Source organism: Petaurus breviceps, unplaced genomic scaffold, assembly GCF_028583685.1.
Source record: "Petaurus breviceps papuanus isolate PSGF00001 unplaced genomic scaffold, PetGlider_PUasm1.0 90977, whole genome shotgun sequence".
NCBI lineage: Eukaryota > Metazoa > Chordata > Mammalia > Diprotodontia > Petauridae > Petaurus > Petaurus breviceps.
This window is the reverse complement of record NW_027187391.1, coordinates 33,926,598-33,953,120: the sequence shown is the minus strand read 5'-3', so window position 1 is coordinate 33,953,120 and position 26,523 is coordinate 33,926,598. Positions and strand designations below refer to the sequence as shown.

The following is a 26,523-nucleotide window of genomic DNA, read 5'->3' as shown; positions in this document are numbered from 1 at the left end:
TTGGGCAAGTCACTTAACCCCAATTGCCCTGCCCCTCCCCCCTCCAAAAAGGCAAAAATTAAAAGGAATTTAGAGAAATAAATCATTTATTTAATGGAGTTAGCAGGTGATATATAAATATATATGTACATACATATACATATATATGCATACACACACATACATATATATACCAAAAACAAAGACACAAGCAAACAACCAAGAGGTAGGAGGAATTATTTCTAAATAATTGACTTGAGCTCTACACAGTCTCCCTTTCCACCCACCCCGACCCCTAGTAATTTAACCTCTTTCTCCATCATTTGTAAAATGAAGATATCAATACTTCTTATACGGAAGAAAGATGAGGCTATCTCAGATCTACTGAGGTTTCTTTCATCTCTAAGAACTGGAACTCTAGTTCCTTAAGAATAGAGATTGTTTGATTCTTTGTATTCATATCCCCTTCACCTGGCACAATGCCTGACACATAGTAGGTGCTTAGTAAATGCTTGTGAATTTCTATGTAAAGTACTCCAATCTGATTCTGAGTGAGCTGGTGGACTCCATAATAGACAGCTGCCCTCTGCTGTCAGTGAAATATGGTCATTTTGCTGAACCTTATTTAGCCTTCTTTAGTCTTTCATTGATAATCTAGCATGTAGTAGGTAGATATGGATATAGGGCTAAATAGGCAGAGAAATATAGATAGGTAGATGCATATTCTATCCATCTACTATGTATGACTGATATTCCAATATATAGATATTCTAATAGGTAGATTCAGATATAAAGCTATATAAGCAGGGAGATAGATGATGAATGGATAGTATATATTCTCTCTATTTAGAGAATGGATGGATAGATGAATATATATTTATTCTCTATATACAGAAAGAATGTACCCACCTATCTATATATTCATATCTACCTACTATCTGCACACAGAACAGAGAGACAGAGAGATGTCTTTTCTTGTACTTTTTTTTAAGTTGAGGAAAGAAAAGTTGCCTTGTCCTGTCGCCTAGCTCAACAGTCTTGCAGAACTATCAAAACAAGATGATTTTGAAGTTTTCTTATCTGTGAAATGAAAGAGTTGAAACAAATAACCTTGGAGATTCCTTCTAGCTCTAATGGTTTATGGTTTAAATGGATCTGAGATACTGAATTAGGATATGGAGGTTAAATCAACACCATGAACTGCACTTAGAGTTGGCATCAGGGAAAATGTAACTGCAAAAAATCTCCTAAAGGAGTAACAGCAAAATCAATGAATGAAACAAGTTCAAAGCAGTGCATCATCAAAAATATGCCTAATAGCTATTCACACCCTAACGCCAGGAAACATTTTCAGTAGCTTCTGGAAGCCTTTTCCACATCAAACTCCTTTAAAGCAGTACCATAGTCTTTATAGACTGATCCAGTTAATTTAAGATGCCATAACCTTCCAATTCTCCATTCAGGTCTGACTCCAAAGGCAGAGAGGTGACCCTGGGTTCTTAGAGGCTATGCCAGAAGATCACAAGCTTTGGCATGTACTACCAAGATGGAAAGCCCAGCAATAGCCTGTGTGTATGTCTTCTAAAGACCAACCTAGCTAAATTCAGTGAGGCTAATTCCCAAATATTTTGGTCACAGTAACTGAGGAAATTACTACTTTAAAGCATAGATGGGTCATGCTATGGGTCAGCAGGTCATAGGATCATAGATTTAGACCTACCAGGAATCTCAAAGGCTCCAATTAATTCAACCTCCTCATCTTACAGATGAGGAAATTGAGGCTCATGGAAATGAAATGTCTTGCCCAGGATCAGACAGGTAGTGAGGCTCAGAGTGAATCCAAGTTCTCTGACTCTGAAGCCAGTGTTCTTTGCACTGTGCCATAGAAGGAATACCCAACACTTGTGAAACCATAGATCTTTGAAAGTTCCAAGACATACAACTTGCCAAAACTGCTTTCATGAAAAAGTAGTTGCAATAACACTTTTAAAGTGTCTCCCAACTTCTCCTAATTCAGGGACTACAAGTTTTCTGCACTGTTCTATGGCAGAAATATGAAACATCATCTTGAAAGTTAAAAATAAAACATTTTCCTTGTGATTTTTAGTGCATTCTTTCATTTAAAAGAATGGACAAAATGCCTTTTGACTAACTAGGAAACCTGGCATGAGTCTTAAAAGTCATCTAGTCTGATTCTTTGAACAAGAGATAAATTCTCTTTACAACACTGAGAAATTGTTACCCAGATTCTTCATGGATACCTTTAATGATAGAGGTCTTACTACCACCTCATAAAGTGACCTATTCTTGGAACAGCACTCATCTTAAAGGAGTTTTTCTCTTTGTTGAATCACAAAATCTTCTTTCTCTATTTTGCAACGTTAGACAAAACATGTACAATGAACGGCAGACATTCTCCCTCTTTGTACTTAATGGAGTTTTAATTATGAAGTCTAATTACAATCATTTCAGTGTCAATACTACTATATGTTTTGCTACCAAAGGTTTTTGGCTGCCACATCAAATATTTGGCATAGGGACATTACCTGACTTCCCCGGGAAGCAAAAAGCACTTAACAACAGTTAAGGGAATTGAAGGATACTTTGGTATATTTTTTACTTTGACTTAACATGCTAAAAGGAGATTCCTAATCCAAGTATTTACCTTCCTCTGCTATTCTCACATCCTTCTTGAGAATTAAATTTGGGAACTCAAAGCAGGCAAAGGGAAAAAAAACTTCTGAAGAGTTTTCAGAATTTACCCAATTCAGAATTTAGCTAATTAAACACATTTTCTCCACCTCTTTTCCTTAGAAGTTCAGGAGTAATAATGTATAATAATAATGATAGCCAAGTTATTAACAGAATGAAGGTTTGAAGATGGCTTTGGGGGTTCTTCATGATTTGACACAGCACCTGATCACTGATGAACAAGGAGTTTCATTCTCAATCAGTAATTCACTAAGTCAGTCAAGAAGTATTTATTAAGCTCTTAATATGTGTCAGACACCATATTAAATGCTGAGGATACAAGGAAAGGCAAAAATTTCTTTGTCCTCAATGGGTTATCAACCAAATGGGAGAGACAATATACAACAGCACTGTCCATATGATATATTATACAGGGTAAATTGGGGACAATCTCACTAGCATTAAAGGATACTGGGAGAGGTTTTTTGCAGAAGCTGGGATTTTAGACAAAACTTGAAGGATAACAGGGAAGTGAGGAAGGAAAGTTTTCCAGGAATGGAGGATAACCAAGGAAAAATATTTGCTCCATGCTGGTAATCCAGTCGTTTCAGTACATGAGTTCATGTGGCTACTGCATTATTTTGCTGCCTATTGATATTACAATACATAGAATATTAGAGCTGGAAGGAATCTTAGACATAATCTACTCTAATACTCTTCATTTTAAAGATAAAGAAACTGAGTTGCTTTGGAGAGTAAAGATGGAGGAGTAAGAAGTAAGTCACTCTCATCCTCTCTTATTGACCTCTGAAAGCCCAGAAAATATTGCCCCAGGAAAAAACCTTGGAACAGCTGAGCCAGCGGAAAGATGGGGTGTAGCAGTCTTTAAGCCAGTAAATTTAGGGGACTAACAGGAAAGGTAGCTCTCACTCTGGGGGAAGGGGAGCAGTATAGGATGGGAGGCATCGAGCAAGCCCACCTCAGCAAACCAGGGGGAGATCCTGAGCCCCAGGGTGGGGAAGTCAACACCAGGCCCCCTGAGTGCCTCAGCATAGACAGGGGAACCAATAGACAACAGCTCAGAAAACCACAACGTGCACCAGCATTCTCCAGAAGCCAAATCTCCCAGTACTTCAGCAGGACTCCAGGATGCACAGCTCTAGGTTGGCAGACATCTTCCAGCAGTCAAACATACAAGTGCAAGGCCTAGGTGAGCAGGAGTCCCCCAGAGATCAAATTCCCCACCCCCACCCCAAGATCTCCAGCGTTGCTGACCCCAACTCAGCACCAGCTAAACTGCCAGACCCATACAGCCTCCAGCTGCCAGCATCTTGAGGCCCCAGCACACAAAGCCAGTGACCAGGTCCTGGGATCCTAGCACAAGAAGCCTGGATCAGTGATCCCTGTGCTCCAGCAGGACAGCTCTACTCTAAAAGCCAGAAATTAGGCAAACATCTTGAGCAAAACAGCAGAAATGGACAATGACTATAGATTCTTATTATGGGCTAACAGGTGAAGAAATTGACTGAATTTTCATGCAAAGTTGGTATATGATTTTAACATTTTAGTTTCTATTTATAAAAAATATTTTACAAAGAGAATTTTTAAAAGTGGGTGATTTCAGTAAATAAATACTGAAAATATTTGCATTAACAATGATCTGCATTTAAAGGGGATTCCAGGGCAATATTTCTCATTTCTTTCCTGGCAGCCAACAAGGCAAGAACTACTGTGAACTTCTGGGTTGGGGAACGTCATCAAGCTTCATTTCTCCACCTTGTTGCCATGTGGTTCTGAGCAGATGGTACTTCTGTTTCTTTTATGAAAGTTAAAATTTGGAATGCTTTGTCCACTTGAAAGAGGACAAAGTACTGGTTCACAATTGTGACATTTTAGTTTTTATGAAAATTCTTTTTAAAATAAATAAGAAAAGCTAATGATTTTGGTAGACTTAGGAAACATTTGCATTAGTGATTATCTGAGCTTTATATAATTAAATGAAACTAGAACCAACCAAATAATATGCCTAGTGTGATCATTATCTAATTCTGTAGGCGTATACTTATTTTGGCTAAAAATGCAGTTTGAGTTTATTTTACTCAAAGCCATAGGAGGATTTCAAGCCAGAGAGAAAGAAAGAAAAATTAGATTTTAACTTAATTCATTTTCAGCTGCTATGTTTTTCTAGGGAAATAGAAAATATTCTCATCTATTTCAAATGAAAAATTCATAAGAAAGCAGCATCTGTGGAGCTCAGTGACACAGATTTTGGTTACCATAAGAATACACAATGAATTAGAGTTAAATGTTTTGGCAAAAGGAAACTTATTTTCAAACAAAACCCATTTCATCAATGGCATATCCACTTTATTGGAACTGAATAAAAAGTGTCAAATCATGTTTAGTGAAGATTTCATTAGCCCACTGAAAACATACAACTACTAAAACTTTTATGTATAATAGAAGCATGACATTTGGCATTGGGGGAGTATATAAACAAAAGTGCAATTTTCCTGGAGCACCTATGCTATATCTGTCTCATTTCTTATAAATAAAACAGGGTTGTGCCTAGCCATTCCTTGGAAGGAAGACCATAAAAGCAAACCTAAGGTATGCCTAAACTTGGTGATTCAATAAATGGCTAGAATTAGCATTGAGTCTGAGTTTCAGAAATGGATTTAGACAGACACACATATTATCTAAGCATGCTCTAAAGAACAGAGGTAGTGAGGGAATCTCACTCCATTTAGAGACTGCACACTTGGACTGGATGATGTAGGGATCAGAAATGAGAGAACTTCCTATTGTATTTGGATTTCAGATCCCAAAAGTCCAAAAAGGAATAGAAGTAGAGCCCCATTTGCAATGCATATATATCTGTTCTTGCCTGGAATCAGCTCAAATGCCTAGACCAGGCATCCAGTCAAGATGTTGGAGTAAAAAGAAGCAAGACAATTCACTTGTCTCACCATTACATGACTGACTCCTAGTCCCAGAGGCCACAACATTGTCATTCCATTCCAATTCCTGGGAGGGTGGAGAATAGAATTGGGTTTAGCTTCTGAGGCAAGGAGGGTTACCTTACTGTGGTCACTCTGGTCCCAGAGGAGGAGGAATCTGGAATTTGAACCCCAGATGAGAAGAGCCTCCAGAACTTCCAGGTCGAAAAAAAAATGTTGGAAGCAACTAGAAAGAAAAAAAAAGAATTAGATTAACAAGGAATCACATTGGGGATCACACAACATTTAACAACCTCTGCAAAGAAGTAGAGAGCAAGGAAAGAAATAATCCAAAAAGGAAAAAAAAAGTGTACAACCAGGAATAACTTACTCAGCAAAACTTCTACTGTGGGGAGTTGCGACTTCAATTAGGAACTTTCAAGAATCTTGATGAAACTGAAAGTTTAATAGAAACTCTGAAATATAAACATAGGAGTCAAGAGAAACGTAAAAAAGCAATAGTTATATTTAGATTCCAATCAAGGAGGAAGATGATGTAAGGATCCCATCAAAACTTTAATGTCATCAGAGATCATAGAAGAAATTTAATAAGACTGAGGACTTGGGAATCCTTTGTAATATTTTAATGATCTTGATACAAGAAAGGAAAGGAAGAGGGAAAAGAACACCCTAGAGGAAAAGGGGGTAGGTATATATCTTGTATGTACAATTTTTTCTTTGGCATATTATCTCCCCTATTAGAATGTAAACTCCTTGAGGCAGGAACCATGCTTTTGCCTTTCTTAGCATGATAGCTAATACCTAGTAAGTACTTAATAAGTGTCTGTTGATTGACATGATAGGTATAAAAGATAACATCACAAATTAATTAGAAGGAAGAAATTACACAAATTAGCAAGGAAGGAAATACTATCGAATAGGCTAGGGGAAAGTTCATGACAATATAAGTAATAGAATTGCAGAAGATAAAATGGACAATTTTGATTGCATAAAATTGAAAAGTTTAAGGGATGGCCAGGTGGCAAAGTGAGTAAGAGCACCAGCCCCAAAGTCGGGATGACCTGTTATCCAATCCAGGCTCAGATACTCAGCACCACACCCAGAAATAACTGGCCGTGTAACCTTGAACAAGTTACTTAACCCCAATTGCTTATTAAAAAAAAAGTTTATATATAAATAAAACTAATACGGTTAAAATTATAAGGGATCTAGTTAACTGGAAGAAATCAGATTCTCTGATAAAAGTCTGATATTCAAGATATATTATGGAACAAATCAAATACATACAAACAAGAATCATTCCTCAATAGATATATATTCAAAGGACATGAGAATTCCTATATTAAAACAAAGTATTCTGAAGAAAATCAACTATGATTTAATACTCATACTTGCTGTTTTGTTGAATTAGGATTGCAGATTTAGAGGTGGAAACCACCTCAGAAACCACCTATTCCCAACCCCTCATTTTACAGTTGAGGAAACTGAGGCCCATAGCAATCAAATGATTAAGTCAGATAGGTAGTATGTAGCATAGCCAGGATTTGAACCCAGGTGCTCCAATTCCAAATCAATGCTGTTGTTCCTTGTCTTGACAGAATTGATTTTGAAGGGGAGGATGATGCCAGTTTCTTTGAATTATATGCCATAATCTCCATGTATATGTAGACACATCCTTCATCGGGACCTTAAATGGTGATGGGTTACATGTTTTTTAGAAATCCTTGGCTCAGGGTGGCTAAGTGGCACAGTCAATAGAGCACCAGCCCTGGAGTCAGTAGGACCTGAGTTCAAATCCAGCCTCAGACACTTAACACAAAAACTAGCCATGTGACCTTGGGCAAGTCACTTAACCCCAATTGCCCTCCAAAAAAGAAAAAAAAAGAAGGGGAGAAAAAAAGAAATCCTTGGCTGTAATCTTTGAGCTCCCATTTCCCCTGCCATTAATGTGATTCTAATCTCCATGTTCACCATTGCAGTTCCCTTGGTGTTACAAGTGTGAGGCTCCTAACTCTATGAGCTGGCTTAGCTCCACAAGGGAATAAAATGGCCCAAGATATAGCTAATATGCTTAACCTAGAGAATGATAAAGTATATTACCAAATTAGGGCTATCAAATGTCAACAAAGAGCCATCAGATATTAGATATCATCTAAGTACAACCCCATCTCTTCATAGTTAAGAAAACTGGATCCAGAAAGTGGCATGAGTGGCCAAAAGTTTCACTATAAGTTAATGACAAGAGCTAGGACCCAGAGCTCTTAATTCTCATATTATTGCTCTTCCTGCTATATTGTTTTGTCTCTGAGCCTCTACTCAATGCAAAGCCAAAGGAAAAATACAAAAAACATTAGAGAAGAATTAAAATAGCATAATTATTAACAATCCTATTTTATTATACATGGACTTTACTGTTAAGGAAAGCATACCTGACATAAATCTATTGTCAAATTGTTGATGTTGCCTCAACTAAACTCCTGAAAATTATGAGATGAAAAGGAGAAACATGTTCTAGTTGCATATGATTATGCAAATAGAGCTTGAGATTGAGTGGAGAGTAGAAGGAAAGAAGGAATAAGAATAGTAATATTTTACCTTTCCTTTCCTCTTATTCCTGATACAGGATCCAACCCCCACTATCAAAATATATTCATTCTCTCCTATCCCTCACCAGAGAAGACAGAAAAGATCAGAAAGAAAAAAGGATGCTTCAGATTGGTTTCTGGTATCCTTTCTGAGGAAAACTTGGGGCGCTCCCTCTCCTACACCATTTCAAGTCCTGAATAAGAATATACAAAACAATTTTATTTATTTTTGAGAAATAACTCTTCAGAATGCATTAGTAAGAAATAATCAAAGACTTTATCTCAGAAGTACAAAGAAAATGAATTTCTGGAATAAGAAAAAATGGCAGTTCAAACTTTAAAAATAATGACACAAATGAGATTCTTTTTGAAAACAATCTGTTTGAAAAATGAAAACCATTTAAAGTATTTTCCCTTCTGTGGCTGCCCATCAGGATCATCAGAATGACATTATTCAATCTCTTGTACAATAGGGATATGTTCCAGTATACGAATTGAACAAAATAAGAAATAAAAAAAATAACCTCAAAGCAAAACAAAAGCTAACTCAGCTCTATAATAATGTTTTATTGATTGTGTAATCACTTAAATAAAAAATACTGAGCTCACCAGTTGTGTTTATTATATTTTATCTTTAGCTCCTTGTCTCCCATCCTTTCCTTTTACTTAAAAATAGCTGACATTTAGAAGAATCTATCAGAAAACTAAAACTCCTGAATTTCTATTATCTCCAAAGTAAACAAAATTAACTAGAAATATACAGCTGAAGAGACTGAAGAGATAACCTTCACTAACTCCCTTCCTTTATAGATGAAGGAACCATGCCCTCACAGAGATAAAGTTTTACAGTTGTCACATTGCGCTTAAGCAGACCAAATGATGAAAAGCAAGAGAAAACAGAAGCATTTCATATGGGAGGATAACAGAACTATTCCTAGAATATTCTGCAACCGCAAATGCTCCATTAAAAACTACTATGTTATTAAGAACCTAATGCTACAAATAGAAAAGCCCGTTTGCCTTGTAAGAATGCTGCTTAGTAATAAATACCCTGGCTTCTCCTTTCCCCCATGAAGTTTCCTTATAATTCAAGCTACAATGATCACTGACCTCTTTGCAGGTGTAGCAAAGTAAAGAACTGGGGCAAATTTTGATTCCATAGCTGGCAGCTGGACTTTATTGGTGAATATATTTTTTGTCTCTTCTCTAGTTTAAAAGAACTAGAGTTAGTAGTGGGAGCTTTTCAATACTTTACAGTGAATCCAGAACATGAGGTATGAAGGACTGACCAAGGATGTTATTCTAATAATGCAGGGCAGTTAAAAACAAAAACAAACCCAAAATCCCAAGCAACACCTAGGTGGCACAATGGATAGAATGCTAGATTTGGAACCAGATACATCTTCCTGTGTTCCCAGCCTCGGACACTTACTAGGTGCATGACCCTGGACAAATCACTTAACACAATTTGCCTCAGTTCCTCATCAATGGCAAACCACTGCAAGTACCTTTGCCAAGAAAACCCCAAAAGCAATTGGGTATGGCTGACCAAGTTGTGGTATATGAATGTAAGGGAATAGTATGATGAGCAGTAAGATTTCAGAAAAACCTGGAAAGACTTGAACCGGTGTTAGAACCAGGAGAACACTACGCACAGTAACAGCAACATTGTGCGATGATTGACTTCGATAGACTTAGCTCTTCTCAACAATACAATGATCTAAGACAATTCCAAAAAACTCATGATGGAAAATCCTATCCACATACAGAAAAAGAGCTATGGAATCCAAATGAAGATTGAAGCATATTATTTTCCCTTTTTTCTTTCGTTTTTTCTTTCTCATGATTTTTTCCCTTTTGTCCTGATTCTTCTTTCATAACATGACTAATGTGGAAATATGTTTAATATGATTGTACATGTATAGCCTATATCAGATTGCTTGCCATCTTAGGGAGGGAAGGGGGGAGGAAAAAATTTGGAACTCAAAATCTTATAAAAGTGAATGTTGAAAACTATCTTTATTTATAGTTGGAAAAAAATAATATACTATTAAGTGGGGGAAAAAAACAAACGGAGTCATGAAGAGTAGGCTACAGCTGAAAAATGACTTAACAACAACAAAAAAAGCAAAATATATATTGCTTGGACTATCACTTGCAACTATATGCTTCTCAGAATTTAATTGATACTGAACTATAAACTAGACTGCCACGGGAAAATATTTTCCAGGCCTTACAGTGTTTTTAGTTTTATAAGTTATCCCTCTTATCACTTTGATTGAATGTAACTACATTCTTTGTAGAGCATGTCTACTTTCTTAAGGAATTTTTAATTATGGAGACACAATGAGAAAAATTATTGCTGACAATTAGTTAAAATAACTAACATCCAACATGTGACATATCAAATACATCTGGTAGATAGCTCAAAAGCTTTTCTGACGATCCCAGGCAAGCAACAATAATTTTTAAAAAGTTATAAATTAAATGATCTTTTAGAACTATTTTAAAATTCAATGCCTCTTTAAAGGGATTGATTTGATCATTAAGTACAATATCAGCTTTTGGAGAAGGTGGGGGAGGAAACATAAGATTCTCAGGTGTTTTTTCTTGGTTTTATTTTTAGGTCCCTTTATTTTGTTTTAATTTTATTTATTTTCATTCTGAATTTGGCAAAATCAAATACAATGAGCAAAATTATATAAAGAATGGGGAGGCAGGATTGCATATGAAACTATGAATCTCTGAATCTCTTTTCCTTTTAAGTGTAGAATTCGTATTCTCCTTTCTTTCCATCCCTTAGGGGGAATTTAGCCTCAGGGTTTGCTCAAGAGAACTGAGCTCACACACTTAGCAATACCATGCTCCAAAAGATTATTCTTCCAAGGAAAATCTGTGTTCCTGAGTTCAAGTTCTAGGGTTCTGCTCAAGAGAGACCCTCCAAGCTCACTCTGATCTTACTTAATAATAAATGCCAGTAAACAATGAGAAAGAACTTTTAAATAAAGAATCAAGTTTACAAAACATTATAGGCAGTCTGTAGCAAAATAGGACACAATCAGGTTTGTTTGGGGTTTTTTAAACAAACAGTGGGAGAGGAGAGAGAAAACATGTTAGTCACCTTTAAATAAAGTGAATTGTTAGTAAATTATTCTCTACTAAAATCTGAATCTGTTTCTTACAACTTTGATGCCCAAGGAAAGAAGAAAAGAATCCCAGAAGCAAACAGTAGAGAATAAAAACAAGGGAACAATATGCTTAGCTCCTGAATTTTATCTTCCATCAAATATTGCCAATCAATTATTTCTGATCTCCTAGTTGTGGCTGTGAGTTATGTGGTTATGAGAGGCCAAAAGTTTTCCTCTGAGTTTGCTTTTAGATGCCCTTGCTAATTCAACAAGAATCTCTTTTATGGTTTTTTTCCTGGATGCCCTGGCCTTCATTTTCCCAATTGTTGGATATACAATGGCCCCAATTTGGAGGCTGGTCACAGATATCTATAGAACCTCCCCTCTTGCATTAAGATGTAAATGACACACAGAAGCTAACCTCCTGCTGAGGACAGCCCGTCAGGCCAGCAGGAACGGCCAGCCAGCGCTCTGGGAGCCCTGCCCAGCCCATGTGAGCTGGAGGTTTTAGCCCCAGGGCAGCCACAGCCAGCGACTGGCTGGAGGGACTTCAGATCACCAGCAGCTGTGGTGGTTTCCAGAATTATCAACACATAGATGCTAAGGATAAAGTGAGAGGTCAGTGCAGCGTGAACTCTGGGACCTGGGAAGTCAGAGGGCGATCCAGCCTTTGCCACCAAGGCTACAGCCCTGCAGCTGCAGCTACCTGGCTGCTTGAGCTCCTGGCCTGAAGATTATAGGGGGACCAAGCAACCAGTCTGGGGGGTACGCTGTTTTGGGGTGGTGGGTAGAGAAAATTGGGGAGAAAATTTGTAACTCAAAATCTTGTGGAAATTAGTGATGTAAACTAAAAAATAAAAAAGAGGAAAAAAGATATAAATCATGCATATCTATGTGGAAAGACATATATGAAGCTTTGTTCTATCAGTAGGAGGGCTCTTGTAGTATCTGTGACTTGGCACTTGCTATTCTGGATGAGATTTGCTTTGCTTGTATGAGACAGTTTGTTTCAATGGATCAATACCAGACATTGGATCACATCAGTATAGATCTCCCAAAGAGATCCTTGCTGCATTTCCTTGTGATAAAGTACTATCTTCTGGCCTGATGGAGGTAAAAGACAAAGTAATTCTCATCCTACAAAATATTACTGGGTAAGACATTTACCAAAACAAACCAACCAACAAACAAAAACCCCTTATCTCTGAGGTTATAAATGAGATACTAGTGATCCAGTAGAAAGAACACTAAACTTGGAATCACAGGTTTTTGTATTTCAGTCATGCCTGATCTTTTTTGACCCCGTTTGGGTTTTCTTGCAAAGATACTAGAGTGGTTTCCCTTCTCCAGATTTTACAGATGAGGAAACTGAGGCAAACAGGGTTAAGTGACTTGCCCAGGGTCACACAGCTAGAAGTATCTGAGGCTGGATTGGAACTCAAGAAGATGAGTCTATCCACTGTACTACCTAGCTACCCAAGAGTCACAGGATCTGAGTTTGAATTCTGGCTCTGCCACTTACTATGTGTGTGTGACCTTGGGTAAGTTACTTAATATCTTTGGGACTCAGTTTCCTCATCTGTAAGATGTGAGCTGAACTAGATAGTTAAAGTTCCTTCTCCTTCTAGGTCTATAATCCTAAAATATCTGTTCTCTTTAGTAAATAAACACCGAACAATTTGGTATTGTGTTAGTTAGAGGTAAGGATAGAGATTTATTGAAGTAAAGAATTTACTAATTTTAAGGATGAGAACCACATCCAATCTAAAGCTGTTTAGTAGCCTTATTAAATATCTTTAAAAGGCAGTGCAGCCTAGCGAATAGAGATCTGGGCTCAGCCAGGAAAACCTGAGTTCAAGTCCCTCCTGTGACCTACCAGCTACAAGGCTTTGGGCTAGTTGCTTATATGGAAAATCTTGCTCTAGGAGAAATCTATAAAGTTACAAATTTCAGACAAGTTGAGGTGCCAATCTGCATTGATAGATGGTGTTTCCTCATCTTGGAGTTCTTTATACCAATGAAATAATAAGTCTAGTCCCTATGCCTATTAAACCTCTCTATGTTTTTGATTGGACAGTTAGGTTGTGAAACCAAGCACAAGCAGCTTTCCAGAGGACTGCTGCAGTGGATAGCTCTAAGGTTCTGATCACATAATATAGTGAACTCTTTTATTCATTCAGCAGTAAATTAAAGAAAAACATTAACAGAAACCAAAGTATGGTATTCATAATGTTATAACATAACAACTTATCACTAAAGTAGCCACATGGTTTTCACCAAAGTGGCCACATAGTTTTAAGCAAAAAATATCATTCAGTAAGTCCTTAAATCAATCATCCTTAAGGAGCAAACCTCCTTAGGGGACACAAAGTACAAAGGTCAAAGTTCTTCACCCCTAGGTCACATTGTCTTAATCTCTCAGTCAAAAAGTCTTCTTTCAGGGGCGGCCAGGTGGCTTAGCGAGTAAGAGCACCGGCCCCAGTGTCGGGATGACCTGGGGATCGAATCCGGGCTCGGATACTTAGCACCACACCCAGAAATAACTGGCCGTGTAACATTGAGCAAGTTACTTAACCCCAATTGCTTTAAAAAAAAAAAAGTCTTCTTTCTTCTTGATTGGAGATTAGTTTCCAATTATCCTTAACTCAATCATCCTTAAGAGGTACAAGGTACAGAGTACAAAGTTCCCCCACCCCTAGGCCCCAGTAAATCATGATCTTCTCAGTCAGCGCTAAGTACCCAATGAGAGGTCTTTTCATCTTGACTTGAGGCTGGCTCCCAGATTCCATGGTTCCTCTTCCATGGGTCCAGCTCCTGCCTGAATCTACCCAATCATCACCTGGATTCACAGGTAGGCAGCTATCAACTCCTTGTCCAGCTGGTCATTAGCTCAATATGGTCATGAGCTTCTCCCTGTTCCACCCCTTCCTGTTGCATCAGCAAATTCCTCCCACTGTGGGTTTCACAAGTTCTGTTTCTTAACAAAGACTTGATATAATCAAGGGCAAGTTTCAACTGAAACAAAGCGTTAAGTACTTGTTTGCTTGCCATTACATAGGTGGTGCAGTGAATAGAGTACCAAACCTGGAAGTCAGGAAGACTTGAGTTTATATCCAGCCTAAGATACTTACTAGCTGTGTGTCCCTTGGCAAGTAACCTAACTCTGTTTGCCTTAGTTTCTGCATCTCTAAAATTAGCTAGAGAAGGAAATGGCAAACCATTATATCTCTCCAATATCTTTGCCAAGAAAATCCAAATGGGGTCACAAAGAGTAGGATGTGACTGAAAACCCCAAACAGATGATCTTATATTTATAAACTATCTGACTATACTGAACTGCTTTAAACATAAATTCTGTAATAACTTCTCCTTTAATAATCCCTAGCTCTCTGGCTGAATTTCAATTGCTCTCAGAGTCATCACTGTTTTCCTAGCCTTTTGTTTGGTCAATACTTTTTCTCCACTCGTCTTTCAGCAGTACACATACTGACTCATTTTAAAAATGAGCAGAACTTCTTGGAAGAAGCTGCAAGTAAACTCTTCAAACTTGCAGGGATGCATAATATCAAGATTTTTTTTAAATTTCTTGCCAAGAGGCTAAATATCCTAGGTATATGGGCTCCTAATTACTTAGACAGGAAACATGTTTTGGCTGCAGATCGTAGGGCCTTTAAATGAGGTAATTTTCTACTCTATCTTCCTTCATGAAAGGGCTAGCAAAGATATTAAGGACTATATTTTCATTTATGAAACAATTAAGAAAGTAAATATTAATTAAAAAAACACATTATGCTGTTAATTATACTTCAAATATAGTTCTTTTGGATGTCTTTTTGGGATTAGGAATTTATGAAAGATCAGAAAATAATCCTAGTATCAAGGGTATGTGTATATGCATGCTTGAGCACATATAGAGTAGTGGAGTTTTTCTTCTGTATGCTCTGATGTCAGTCCTTTCTCCCCCCTTTTTTTATTTGGAATATATGGGCTGGACTCCTCACAAATTACTCTATAAGAGAAATCCATGCCTTTGTAGATTTGTAAATCAAATAGTTTACATGTTTGTTTTAAGTTAGTATTGCCTAGCTGTTTTAAATTTAAATTAAACTAAATTTAATTTAAATAAACTTTTCTCTACTTATCTGGATTAGAAAAAAAACACTTGAGAAAATTAGCATGAAATTAAGACCTTCTATTTTGCACTAATTTTTTTTTCATTAACATTTTATGAAATCTCTGTGTGTTGATGGAGGTTAGTGATGATTTAAGATTAACAATAACAATGCTGAAAAATGTGTTTTATGAAGCAGAGAATGAAACCATTTTGTAAGAGCTTGTCAGTGAGGCAAAATAATACTTACTGTCAAAGGATCAGCTGTTGGCTGTCTCTGTTCCTGTGAATCGCCTCTCACTTGGTGTCTAAAAAGACTGAAAATGATATTTTATTTCTGAAATAGTTTGTACTTATCATCATTTCTAACTACTATATAAGCAATACCTAGTTTATATGGCCATTTAATTTAATGCCAATGGAGTTTGGTGGCAGAAGAAAGAAGCCTGAAACTTTCTTCAAATGATTTGACAGCATATTTTCAATCTAAAGTGAGAAGCAAAAAAAATAATGTTTTTGTTCCCTAAAGCAAGCTAAAAAATACATGGCAGTGAATGCCTTTATATTGGCTCAGAATGCACTATATTTAAAGGAATATGTAATTTTATCTTTTTTGTGTGTGTATGAATGTCTGATTCTTGATTTCTTTCTGCTGTTTGGGGAAATGACTGTGTTAAACAGGCTCTAAATGATAGTATTAGCTATTGTGAAAATTCTGTTCTGCCAAACCAAAAAATAAAAAAATATATACTCATTTTTCTTTCGAAGGCAGATACAGGTAGGAGACAAAATATAAGTAAATAAACTCATTTTTCATTTAAAACTTTTCCTAATAATTTTCTGAATCTTACTTTAATCAAGAACTGTCTTCTATATGACTATGACCATAAGCAAATCATTTAATCTCCCAATGCTATACTTCTTCCTTCCTTCAAATACTCCATTACTATGAATTACAATTATTTTCTGATTTGCAATGGTGGGGGGATATTCCCTACAGATGAAATCACAGATTAAAACCTCACTTCCTTCTAACATGTATATGTATGTGTGTATATACATACACACATATATATGCATATATATCTGTAATCCTATAGCTGAAATCTTAAGTCATTCTAGGATCCTGTTTTTCAGTTTAATACTTAATATACTATAGTTTAAAAAATAACCTTCTTGATGTCAATTTCTTGGCCTATTTATAGTTTCTATTTATCTTGAAAATTATCAATGATAACCCCTAAGGGGAACAATCTGAAATTCTGCCTTTGTACACGGAGATGTTTTCCTTGGCAGAATGATCATAGTTTAGATATAGATCTCTATTAATTCCTTTGCTTGGTCCAGAATAGACCATAATGAGTCACTACTATGAATACGTTCTTTCTCTGTTCCCATTACTGTAAGTCTTTTTCTTCCTTCCCTCTACACTAGTAGCATCTCAAGTACCTTGTAGCTTGGAAGACCTGGCTCCAATTTCATATGCAGCCACATAGAAGTGGGGTCCGAATTGTCCAGAAAACTGCCTCAAATTATGGCAAGTAAATAATGACGAATTCACCCTCCCCAGCTGCTCCACTTAGACACCTGCTGACTGGCCCCCTCAGACAAAGCTACCCTGATATTCTAACTAGATGATTAGTCTCTCCCTGAAATCTTCACATCAAGAGATACCTCAGGTACACTGCCCACTCTGCTACCAGCTCAGCCTCCAGACTGCTCCATAGGCATACCTGCTTCCCTCCACCCGGGGGATGATAATTTGCTTGAAACTGGTGAATCTTCTCTCCAGTCCCTTGTTCCTAATCCTAGAATAGATGTTGTTCTGCCAAGTATAAGCATTGGATTACTCCCATCATTTGCTGCTTTTGTTCCTACTCATTTGTTACTGAAGGAAAATGGAGAAAATCATGAAACCAAGCTGACTGGGTCCAGTATAAAGATGATGATGGTGATGATGATGATAGCTAATATTTATATAGCACTATGTACCAGGCATTGTGCTAAGTACTCTACAATTATTCTCACATTTGATCTTCACAGCACCCTAGGGAAATAGATGATATTATTATCCCCATTTTACAGATAAAGAAATTGAGGAAGACAGAGACTTAGTAACTTGCTTGGGTTCACACAGTTAAGGAATTCATTCCTCAATGGTTAATATATTCTGGTTCCACCACCCCTCAACAACATACTCCAGATCTTCTCACCCCTTCTATTCTGCTCTCTAGAATTCCTGCTTAGAAGTAATACACTTGCTTTCATCTATACCTTTACCTTGCACATGTTTTCCCTCTCAGAGACCTGGAGGGAAATACGGCACTGCATCCCTACCCCCATCTCCCTCTCAACCTCAACCTCACTGGTTATGGTGGGGGAAGTCAAAATAATCTGTTTTTCTTTGCCATTTGTAGACTCTCTCTCTGCCATCATCCAATAACCTCCTCTCCATCTGAGGGTCATTCAATCCCTATTTATCTGTATTTAACACCCAATCAAGATTCTTTTAGCTGTTACCTACTGATGCCACTTTTTCCCCCCTTCTTTAATGAGTTCAATGACTGGCTAATGGTCTTTCTCTCCTGCTTTCATATTAAGGCACTTCAACATACACACACCTTAACTTCTCACTTCACTTTATTTCCCAAAAACTTCTGCCATTATCCCCAAATGTTTCATTTCCATCCATGCTCATAGATTCAAAAATTCCCTTAACTGTTGCCATTCCACCTCTCCCTCTGCCCTGAAATGCCTAACCCTGTTCTTCATCCTCACCATGACCTCCAATGTTTCCACCTCTCAATTATTTCTCAGGCCATTACCCCTGGACTAGCTATGCTCTCCTCCCTTCTACATCTTGACCTCTTGGTGGACCAGTTCAGCCCTACATTGTCCTCATCTTTCTAATCCCTTGTTCCCTAATCTTGACAAATGTTGCTCTGCTGAATCTCAGCCTTGGATTACTCCCACTATTTGCTAACTTTGCTTCTACTCAACTTGCTGCTGAAGAAAGCTAGGGAAAATCACAAAGCTGAGCTGACTGGGCCCACTATAAATTTGTTAATTATAATAAGCTAACATTTATATAGCACTATGCCAGGCATTGTGCTAAGCACTTTACAGTTATTTCATTTGATCTTCATAACAAGAGGGAGGTGGTGATATTATCCCCATTGTACAGACGACAAAATCAAGGCAGACAGAAATTAAATGCCTTGTGTAAGCTCACACAGCAGTCTGATGCTACATTTGAACTCCGGACTTCCTGTCCATTGCACTACCTGGCTGCCCCAATTATGATGTAATTTCAACTGCGCCCTTGATGCATCGAGAAATCCTTTCATATACCCCTTATTCACTACGCCACTCACAATTGTTCATCAAACCTTTAAATTTCACCCCAAACCTCCAAGTCCCACATCTTCCCCATCCCCTATAAGCTGAGAACCTTACCTCTTATTTCACTGAAAAAAATCAAGGCTGTTTGTTGAGAGCTCCCTTTCCCCCTCTTCATAACACAAGAAGCCTTCTGCCACTATCTCTCTTCACCCATCTCACATGAAGAGGTGATTCTTTCCCTTGCCAAAGTAAACCCCCTCTACATGCACGTTATCCCGTTCTATCCCATCTTCTCTAGCAGACTTTCCCTTTCATCATTCCCATTCCTTTTTAAAATAAGTTCTTATTTATATATTCTTTCATTACCTTGGTATCCCATTTATCCCTTGCCCATATTCCTCCTATATGACAGATAAATATGAATTTCAGAAAGGAGAAGAAAGGTTGAGTAATTTACCCAGTAGTCACATGGTATGTTAGAATCAGAACTTAAACCTAGATCTCTGACTTCAAGGTTGGTTCTCTATCCACTCACTGGTAAACTATAGCAAAAGGGCCAAATCTGGCCTGCTACCTGTTTCTGTATGGCCTGTAAGCTAAAAATGGTTTTTATATTACAAACCATTCTTGGGGCGGCTAGGTGGCACAGTAAATAGAGCACCAGCCCTGGAGTCAGGAGGACCTGAGTTCAAATCCAGCCTCAGACACTTAACACACACAAAACTAGCCATGTGACCTTGGGCAAGTCACTTAACCCCAATTGCCTTGCCTACCATCCCTCCAAAAAACAAAAAAAATTAAAAAATAAAAAACTATTCTTAGCTCATGAGCTGTACAAAAACAGACTGTGGGCCATGGCTTGCTGATTCCTGCAGCTATACTATACTGCCTCTCATATAAGCATATACATATTGGTATAACTGTATTATGTATGAAAACTAATTTTTAAGGTGGTAATAGTTGGCTTGTTCTTCCAGATATTAAAATATACAATTATAGATTTGTATGCAACCTGCTGGATTATACAGAGGAAATAAACAATGGAATACAAGAGATTCCTCGAATAATGTTATAAAAACTCAAGACATGACAAACCAGAATAGGGAGTCAAATCATTCTTTAATAGAGTTGGAAAAACTGGAACAAAGTATCAAGAATTAACTTGGAACCCTATTTTAATAAATTCAAGGTGAGTCAGTTAAACAAAAGCATATATATAATACTGGAAAACTGAATAACATTTTTATCAATTGTGAAGGGGAGATATAAAATATAGCCTTCAAAGTTGCCAAACATAGTCTATCACCCTCTTATAATATCATAAAAGATTCTACATCATAGAAATAACTTCATTAATCCACTGAAAATGAACATTAATGAAGTAAAAAAAAATGGAGACAAAGGCTTCTGTTACAGACATGAATGGCTGTCATTTTTATTTGCAGTAGCAGTTACTTACCACTATATATATATATATATATATATATATATATATATATATATATAAAACTTGCTCCTCTCTGTGAGGAGGTTCTCTCTTTAGTTGAGAAACTAAAATATATGCAAAACAAGCTTTACAGCATCTATCCTCAAATCTCCTTATAGTTGAGTTGGTTCTTACCACAAAGCAACAGCAAATTCTCATATTGTGAAGGAAAGCCTTGGAATAAATGTGGGAATTACAGAGGCTGAACTATTTACAACCAATCTTCTCTCATCTATCAACTTCTACTTATTAGTGTGTAAGTTTCTAGCAAAATAAACTGTTACAGAGAGAGAAATGGGATGAATTCAAACAAGGAAACAGAAAAATTATGAAATGTAAATACAGTCAAATTTCTATATTAACAATCTATATTGCCCTCCACCTAAAGGATGGAATGTAAGCTATTTACCAACATGAGGACAACAGGGAATTTGCAGGCAGGGGCCTCTTATTTCTCCAACAGTGATTCTAGTTCTTCCTGTAAAGAACTGAGCTGTTGTTTCTCTCGTTCTTCCTGTTGTTTGAGCTCAACCAGGACAGCCTGAAGACGAGTCTTGAGTGCCAGATTTTCTACCTTGATGATAAGGTCTTCCTGTCTTTTTGCTCTCCCTTGAGTCTCTTGGAGTTTAGCTTTCATTATATCAATCTGCTTCTGAATTCCCATGACCATCTGATTTGTTTCTTCATTTTCTTGGCGTTGTTCATCAGATTCATCAAGTTTGTCTTGTAGTTGCCTCTCTAGGTCTTCCTCAGTGTCAATGATGTTTATATCTTCATCATCATGAGGATCTCTCTCATCTTCCTCTTCACTACTGCTGCTAATGTCATTAAATATCTCCCGAAGTTCATCATGTTCTGAGGAGCCATGGCCTTGTTTATGACCACTCATTCCTGGAGAGGAAATTTCTAGGCCTGCTAGGGAAACCTGGTTGTCCACTTCCTTTGTTTCATCTTCTGCAATCACCTCCCATCGGGTACTGACAGCTTCTGCATCTGTACTGAGAAGCCTCTTTACTTCTTTCTCCACATCTGGTGATTCAATGTACTTCTTCTTTGCTGTCTTACGGAATCTCCTCTTTCTGACATTCTTTAGCGGCAGAGTGATACCATGGTTCCAGATGAATTTCCTTTCCCTATCCTTATCTTTTTTCTTACTTGCTTTCGGATCAGTAGTGGCAACTGGCTCTTCCGGAGGTGGGTAAAGATCCCCATCCACACTGCACACAAGCATCTGAGAGATATCTGCTGTCTTGTAAAAGGTTTTTTTATCTATAGTTTTCAAGGATTCAGTAACGCAGGGCAGATCAACCACCTTAGCAGCTAACGGGGCACGGTCCACCCGGACAATTCCATGACGTCCATCTGCATGTAATTCAATGGACAATTTATCTTTCAGGTTGACGCTTCCAGACTGTATTGCCCTTCTCACAGTAGAAGCATGATCTGGAGGTAGACGTAATATGAACTGGCTTTCCAACTCATGGGGAGCATCTTCTTTGTTCTTGCTCATCTTCTGTTTTGCAAGAGTCATTTCCTCTCGCCTTACTTCACAGTAAATGACTGTATCATTCAAAATCTAAAAATAAAGGGAAAAAATAATGTAAAATGTAGCTTATGAGAATTTTTTTCAAAAAACACTATAGCTTGAGCACATTAGCAAATCAAACCCTTAAATGATACTTTTGCTATTAAGGTTCTGCCAGAATAATCCTAATTCAATACTTCCTAGTAGAACTTCTATAGTATTTTCTCCAGTTTTATGCACTTTAGTTTTTAGCAGGTAGAAGCAATGAAACTGAAATGAAAATAATTATAAACTAATTACTTATGATCATCTTTGGTAAAAGGTGAGGCTTTTGATAATGAAAAGTTGTTTTTTATTTCACTGAGAATTTAATTTAGCAAGACCCTTTCCACAACGTCCAATAAAAGGACTGGTTTCAAAATATTTTAAAGTAATGAATTGCATGCCTACATACAATACATACATAATGTAGTATGTTTGTATTATTTTTTCAATCAGCACTATCCCGGTGTGAGATTAAATGAATACAAGTACCCCTAACATAGCCTAACTGGTGATAGACACATTGGTATGTACCCTAGACTCTGGGTTTAGGTCCCAACCCACTCCTCTGGAATATTCTAAGGAGACAATGGAGGCTGCACAGGAAAAAAAAAATCAACAAAAACAAACCTGTCAAAAATCTTTACCACTATGGGGCGGCCAGGTAGCACAGCAAGTAGGAGCACTGGCCCCAGTGTCGGGATGACGTGGGGATTGAATCCAGGCTCAGATACTTAGTACCACACCCAGAAATAACTGGCCGTGTAACCTTGAGCAAGTTACTTAACCCCTATTGCTTTAAAAAAAAAAATCTTTACCACTAAACACAATGAAGACAAATGCCTGTTTCCCAATTTCTTCCCTTCCCCTAGCCCAGGATTTAAGGAAAGAGATGAACTTGCACAGAATGAGAGGTGGATTGTGATCTGCATTGGTGAAGGATATATAATACCCTCAAAAAGGATATCACAGACCCACTGAAGTTCTGAAATATGTGAAGAGGACATTTTCAGTAGGTAATATAATATTACGCAACATATTTTGGCATATACATTTCACTTTTGCACAATGAAATGAAATAAACAAGAAAAATAAAGAAATGGTATGGGAAAATATCTGTAATTGGCAATTAATAAATGCTAGTGATCTAAACTACAAATAAAACATTTACACAAACATATAATATATTTCAAATATCTGTAATGTCAGTGTATTGATGAAGATTTTAAGCCCTATATCACTTAGGGGATGGTCTTTTGAGAACTGCTGTAGTCAAAAATCAGGACCGGCTTTTTGAAACTTAGCTAGGTTGGTCCTTGAACAATGCAGGACCGAATTAGACACTTTTCCGGCTTGCGACACTTTGTCAGAGTTTTATGTTCCGCTGGCATAGCTTTGGCAATGAAGCATAAGGGTTCAGACTTTAAGAACGTAGATCTATGGAAAATATAAATATATAAATACATATCTATTATTATATATTATTGTTACATATATATTTGTTATAACACATATTGTAATAAATATGCAATCATAAATAAACACATATAAACATAAAGCACTGATTAAAAAATACATTTACCAACATACGTATTACATTTAATAGGCAAAGCAGCAATAGTATATAATAAAGACATTTCAGGAAATCTTCACACACAAAAATGCATCACCTACCTCACTGACAACTCAAGGAAAGAAAATTACCTGATATAACAGGATGACTTGGAACGAAGACAGACCTAGATTTAAAGTCTAACTTCCAGACTTACCAGTTGTGTGGTAGATGTAGGCAAGTCACAACCTGGCTAAGCCTCCCTTTAGTGTCCTCACCTATAAAACAGGAAAATAACTTATGTTGAGCACTTTGTAAACTTAAAATGTTGTGCAAATATCAGCTATGATTAGTTTTCTAGACCTGTAAAAAATAAACATGAAAAAAATTTAGGGCAATGGTGTGAGAAAATAGTTATCTGTGTTCACTGCTATCCATAATAATCATTTTTACAAAGATGCTCAGGCCTAAAGAGTGAAAAACTGGAAACAACCTGACTTTCCAATAGAATATGGATAAACAACCCAATGAGATTACAGTATAGCTATTGGAAACAATGTGTGTAGATTATATTAATATATGAAAAGATTCATATTAAAGGAAATAAAACAATTTTCTTTTTGTCTTTCAAGTTTCAGGACCCTGCAGTGCCTGACCCATAGGAGGTGCTTAGTAGATGCTTGCTGAGTAATTAAAGAAACTATAACAAAATTATTACAGTTTCATAAACATATATACTACACATGGGACATTGTGAGTCTCAAGGACACAGGCATATTACGTTATGTTAAAAGTCTAAAAAAGGGGGGGGGGTGGAAAGCAAATATTTCCTCTATCTCTGTTCAACAGAGGCAATTTTTTTTAATAGTAAAAGGCTGGCAAACCTCCATCTCCTGCCTTGGCACTCACTGACTCCCCTCCCCCTCTTTCCAATTATGTAGGACAGTTTGTTCAAAGGCACAGATTCCATCCCACCCACTGATTGTAGATAACAGCAAACAGTCAGTTCCAGTGGTCTGAAAAGTTACAATGCACAAATGACAAGCTGTGGAGTCCTGGTCTTTTGAGTCCCAAGACCAGTGCTCTTAACCACTACCCAGTAATACCCCAATTCTTCACTGGCTTCCTATTACCTACAGGATAAAAAATAAACTACCCAGCCTAACACCTAAAAGTACTCCAATCCCGCTGCCATCTATTTTTCAGGCTAAAGTCATGACTCCCCTTCATATGCTTTATAGTTTGGCCAAAAGGGCTTACAAACTCAGTATTTTCTCTCTAACCTCTTCAAAGTTAGAAACGAGATTAGATGAGATGCATTCGACTGTAAAGTACTCAGTAAGGTCTGGGAACGTCCTGCTTTTTGTATCCCCAATTCACAGCACAGTGCCTGGCACACAGTAGGCTTGGCGATAGGCTCTTACCTATGAATTGAGTATTTTTTCACCAACCTTCACTAGCTTTCCTTAAAGGCTCAGCTTTAGTACTATATTCCTTATCACAGTCTCTCATTTTAAAGATTTTAACAGCAGTTACAGTACTTAGCCTATACAGTCAAAAGACCTAGGATAATCTTTTTTTTTAAGACCTGGATTCACGTTCCAGCGTCGCCGTAAGAGCCGTGCCCTCTTAGGCGAGTAAAACAATCTTTCCAATGCTGTTTCCTCAGAACACAGGCAATAATGGCTAATCATTAACACGATCCACCTCCCGCAGGGTTACCATAAGGGCCAAGTGGGGAGAAAAATACTTAACACTACCTGCCCGAGAATGCTCTCGGGGTCGAAGGCGATAAAGTGTCAGTGTCCCCTTTAAAAGAGGGGCTTCATTCAGCTTCTGACCGCAAAGATTACAAGCTGCCGCAACCGAAAACCACAGCGCAGCAGGATGGGCTCAGCTCAAGTCGACGGCGCAACTCCAACAGCCCAAAGAGCGCGAGAGTTATGAGTCACGTGGCATGGAGCCGCTCCTCGAGAAAGATCGAGGCTCCCACCCCCAACTCCACCACAGATGCTTAACGAGTCTCGTTCCACGCCCTCCTTCCCTAGGTACCTGTTTCCACGTCTGCAAAATGAGGACGATTTTTAGACGATTACGAAAGTCCCAGCTCCCTAAAGTGGCTAACCTCAAATGAGCAGGAGTTCCGAAGAACCCAAACACTGCTCTACGCCCACGTATATGAGAGTTTAGCAACCGGAAGTCGGGGGGGTGAGACGACACTAGCCCCGCCCAATTACAGCCCCTTCCGCAGGAAAACTGCGCGCTCCGCCTCCCAGCGCTCGGCCTCAGCACGTGACGCGACGCCCAGTCCTGATGCATCTACCGACGATCGGTATTCTTAGCGGCCCTAGGAACGCGAGACACTCTTCTCGGCGGTGGATGGCTACAGGGAACGCTGGATCTCGCGATCCAAAGTGACTCCACCCACCAAAGGGGCAAGGCTAGTTTTCATGTGCTGGCCAGACTCAAGCAGCCGATTGGAGAGCTGTAGAGCGTGGAGGAAGTGAGGGGGTGGGGATCCCCTCTTCTCCCCTTTCCCCTCCCCCATCCTTATCCCCACTCCCACATCAGGCCCCTGCCCGACTGCGAACCCCGGCGAGTCCTAAACCAAGGCCATCTGCGCCTGCGCTCGCGCCCGCCAACCCGGCGGGCCCCGGGGTTCCAGGTTCGAGCTCTCCATGTCCCAACGTTCCATGGGCCAGCGGCTTGCGCCACGATGACGGATTACAGCGAGGAGCAGCGCAACGAGCTGGAGGCTCTGGAGTCCATCTACCCGGACTCCTTCACAGGTGACTACAGTGGGAGGGGGAGAAAGAGGGTTGCTGTTTGCTGGTCCCACTGCTCCCGGCACAGCCCTCCGGCCAGCCGCGCACCGTGGAGGCACCCCTCTCCCGTGCGCGCTGCAGCGCCCCAGCGGCCCCGCTAGGGAACGCCGAACCTCGGTGCTGCCCCCGGCCCCGGGAGGGGAGTCTGCGCCGGGATCCTCACCCATCGGCCCATCGGCCTGCCCTCCCTCCGCATAGGGGGCCAGTCTTACCTGGGCCTCGCTCCTTCCGCAGGCGCGTCCTGGGCCAGGCTTCGTCCCTGGGGTCGCTGCGTCTCTTCCCTGGTCGGGCTGGGTC

At 38.6% G+C, this 26,523-nt stretch overlaps 2 protein-coding genes across 7 annotated transcripts in view; one reads left to right on the top strand and one right to left on the bottom strand.

Annotated features, from left to right (window-relative positions):
* Positions 1-19,896: 19,896 nt before the first annotated feature.
* On the bottom strand, positions 19,897-26,516 carry LOC138152911 (transcription initiation factor TFIID subunit 7). Of its 6 annotated transcripts, none has more exons than XM_069077002.1 (3): positions 26,439-26,516; positions 23,619-23,679; positions 19,897-21,858 (listed from the first exon to the last, which is right to left on the bottom strand). In XM_069077002.1, exon 3 carries the CDS (start codon positions 21,811-21,813, stop codon positions 20,731-20,733), a length of 1,083 nt encoding a protein of 360 aa, XP_068933103.1. In that variant the 5' UTR covers positions 21,814-21,858; positions 23,619-23,679; positions 26,439-26,516; the 3' UTR covers positions 19,897-20,730. The 6 variants fall into 6 exon arrangements, with proteins under 6 accessions (XP_068933103.1, XP_068933101.1, XP_068933100.1 ...); XM_069077000.1 differs by lacking the exon at positions 26,439-26,516 and adding an exon at positions 25,527-25,661; XM_069076999.1 differs by lacking the exon at positions 26,439-26,516 and adding an exon at positions 25,454-25,621 and having other exon boundaries at positions 23,554-23,679.
* RWDD1 (RWD domain containing 1) overlaps positions 25,961-26,523 on the top strand; it is a 28,371-nt gene continuing 27,808 nt past the window's right edge. Inside the window, exon 1 of the mRNA XM_069077004.1 lies at positions 25,961-26,190. Within this exon, the coding sequence (XP_068933105.1) occupies positions 26,118-26,190 (73 nt within the window). The 5' untranslated portion in view covers positions 25,961-26,117. The remainder of the gene's footprint in view (positions 26,191-26,523) is intronic.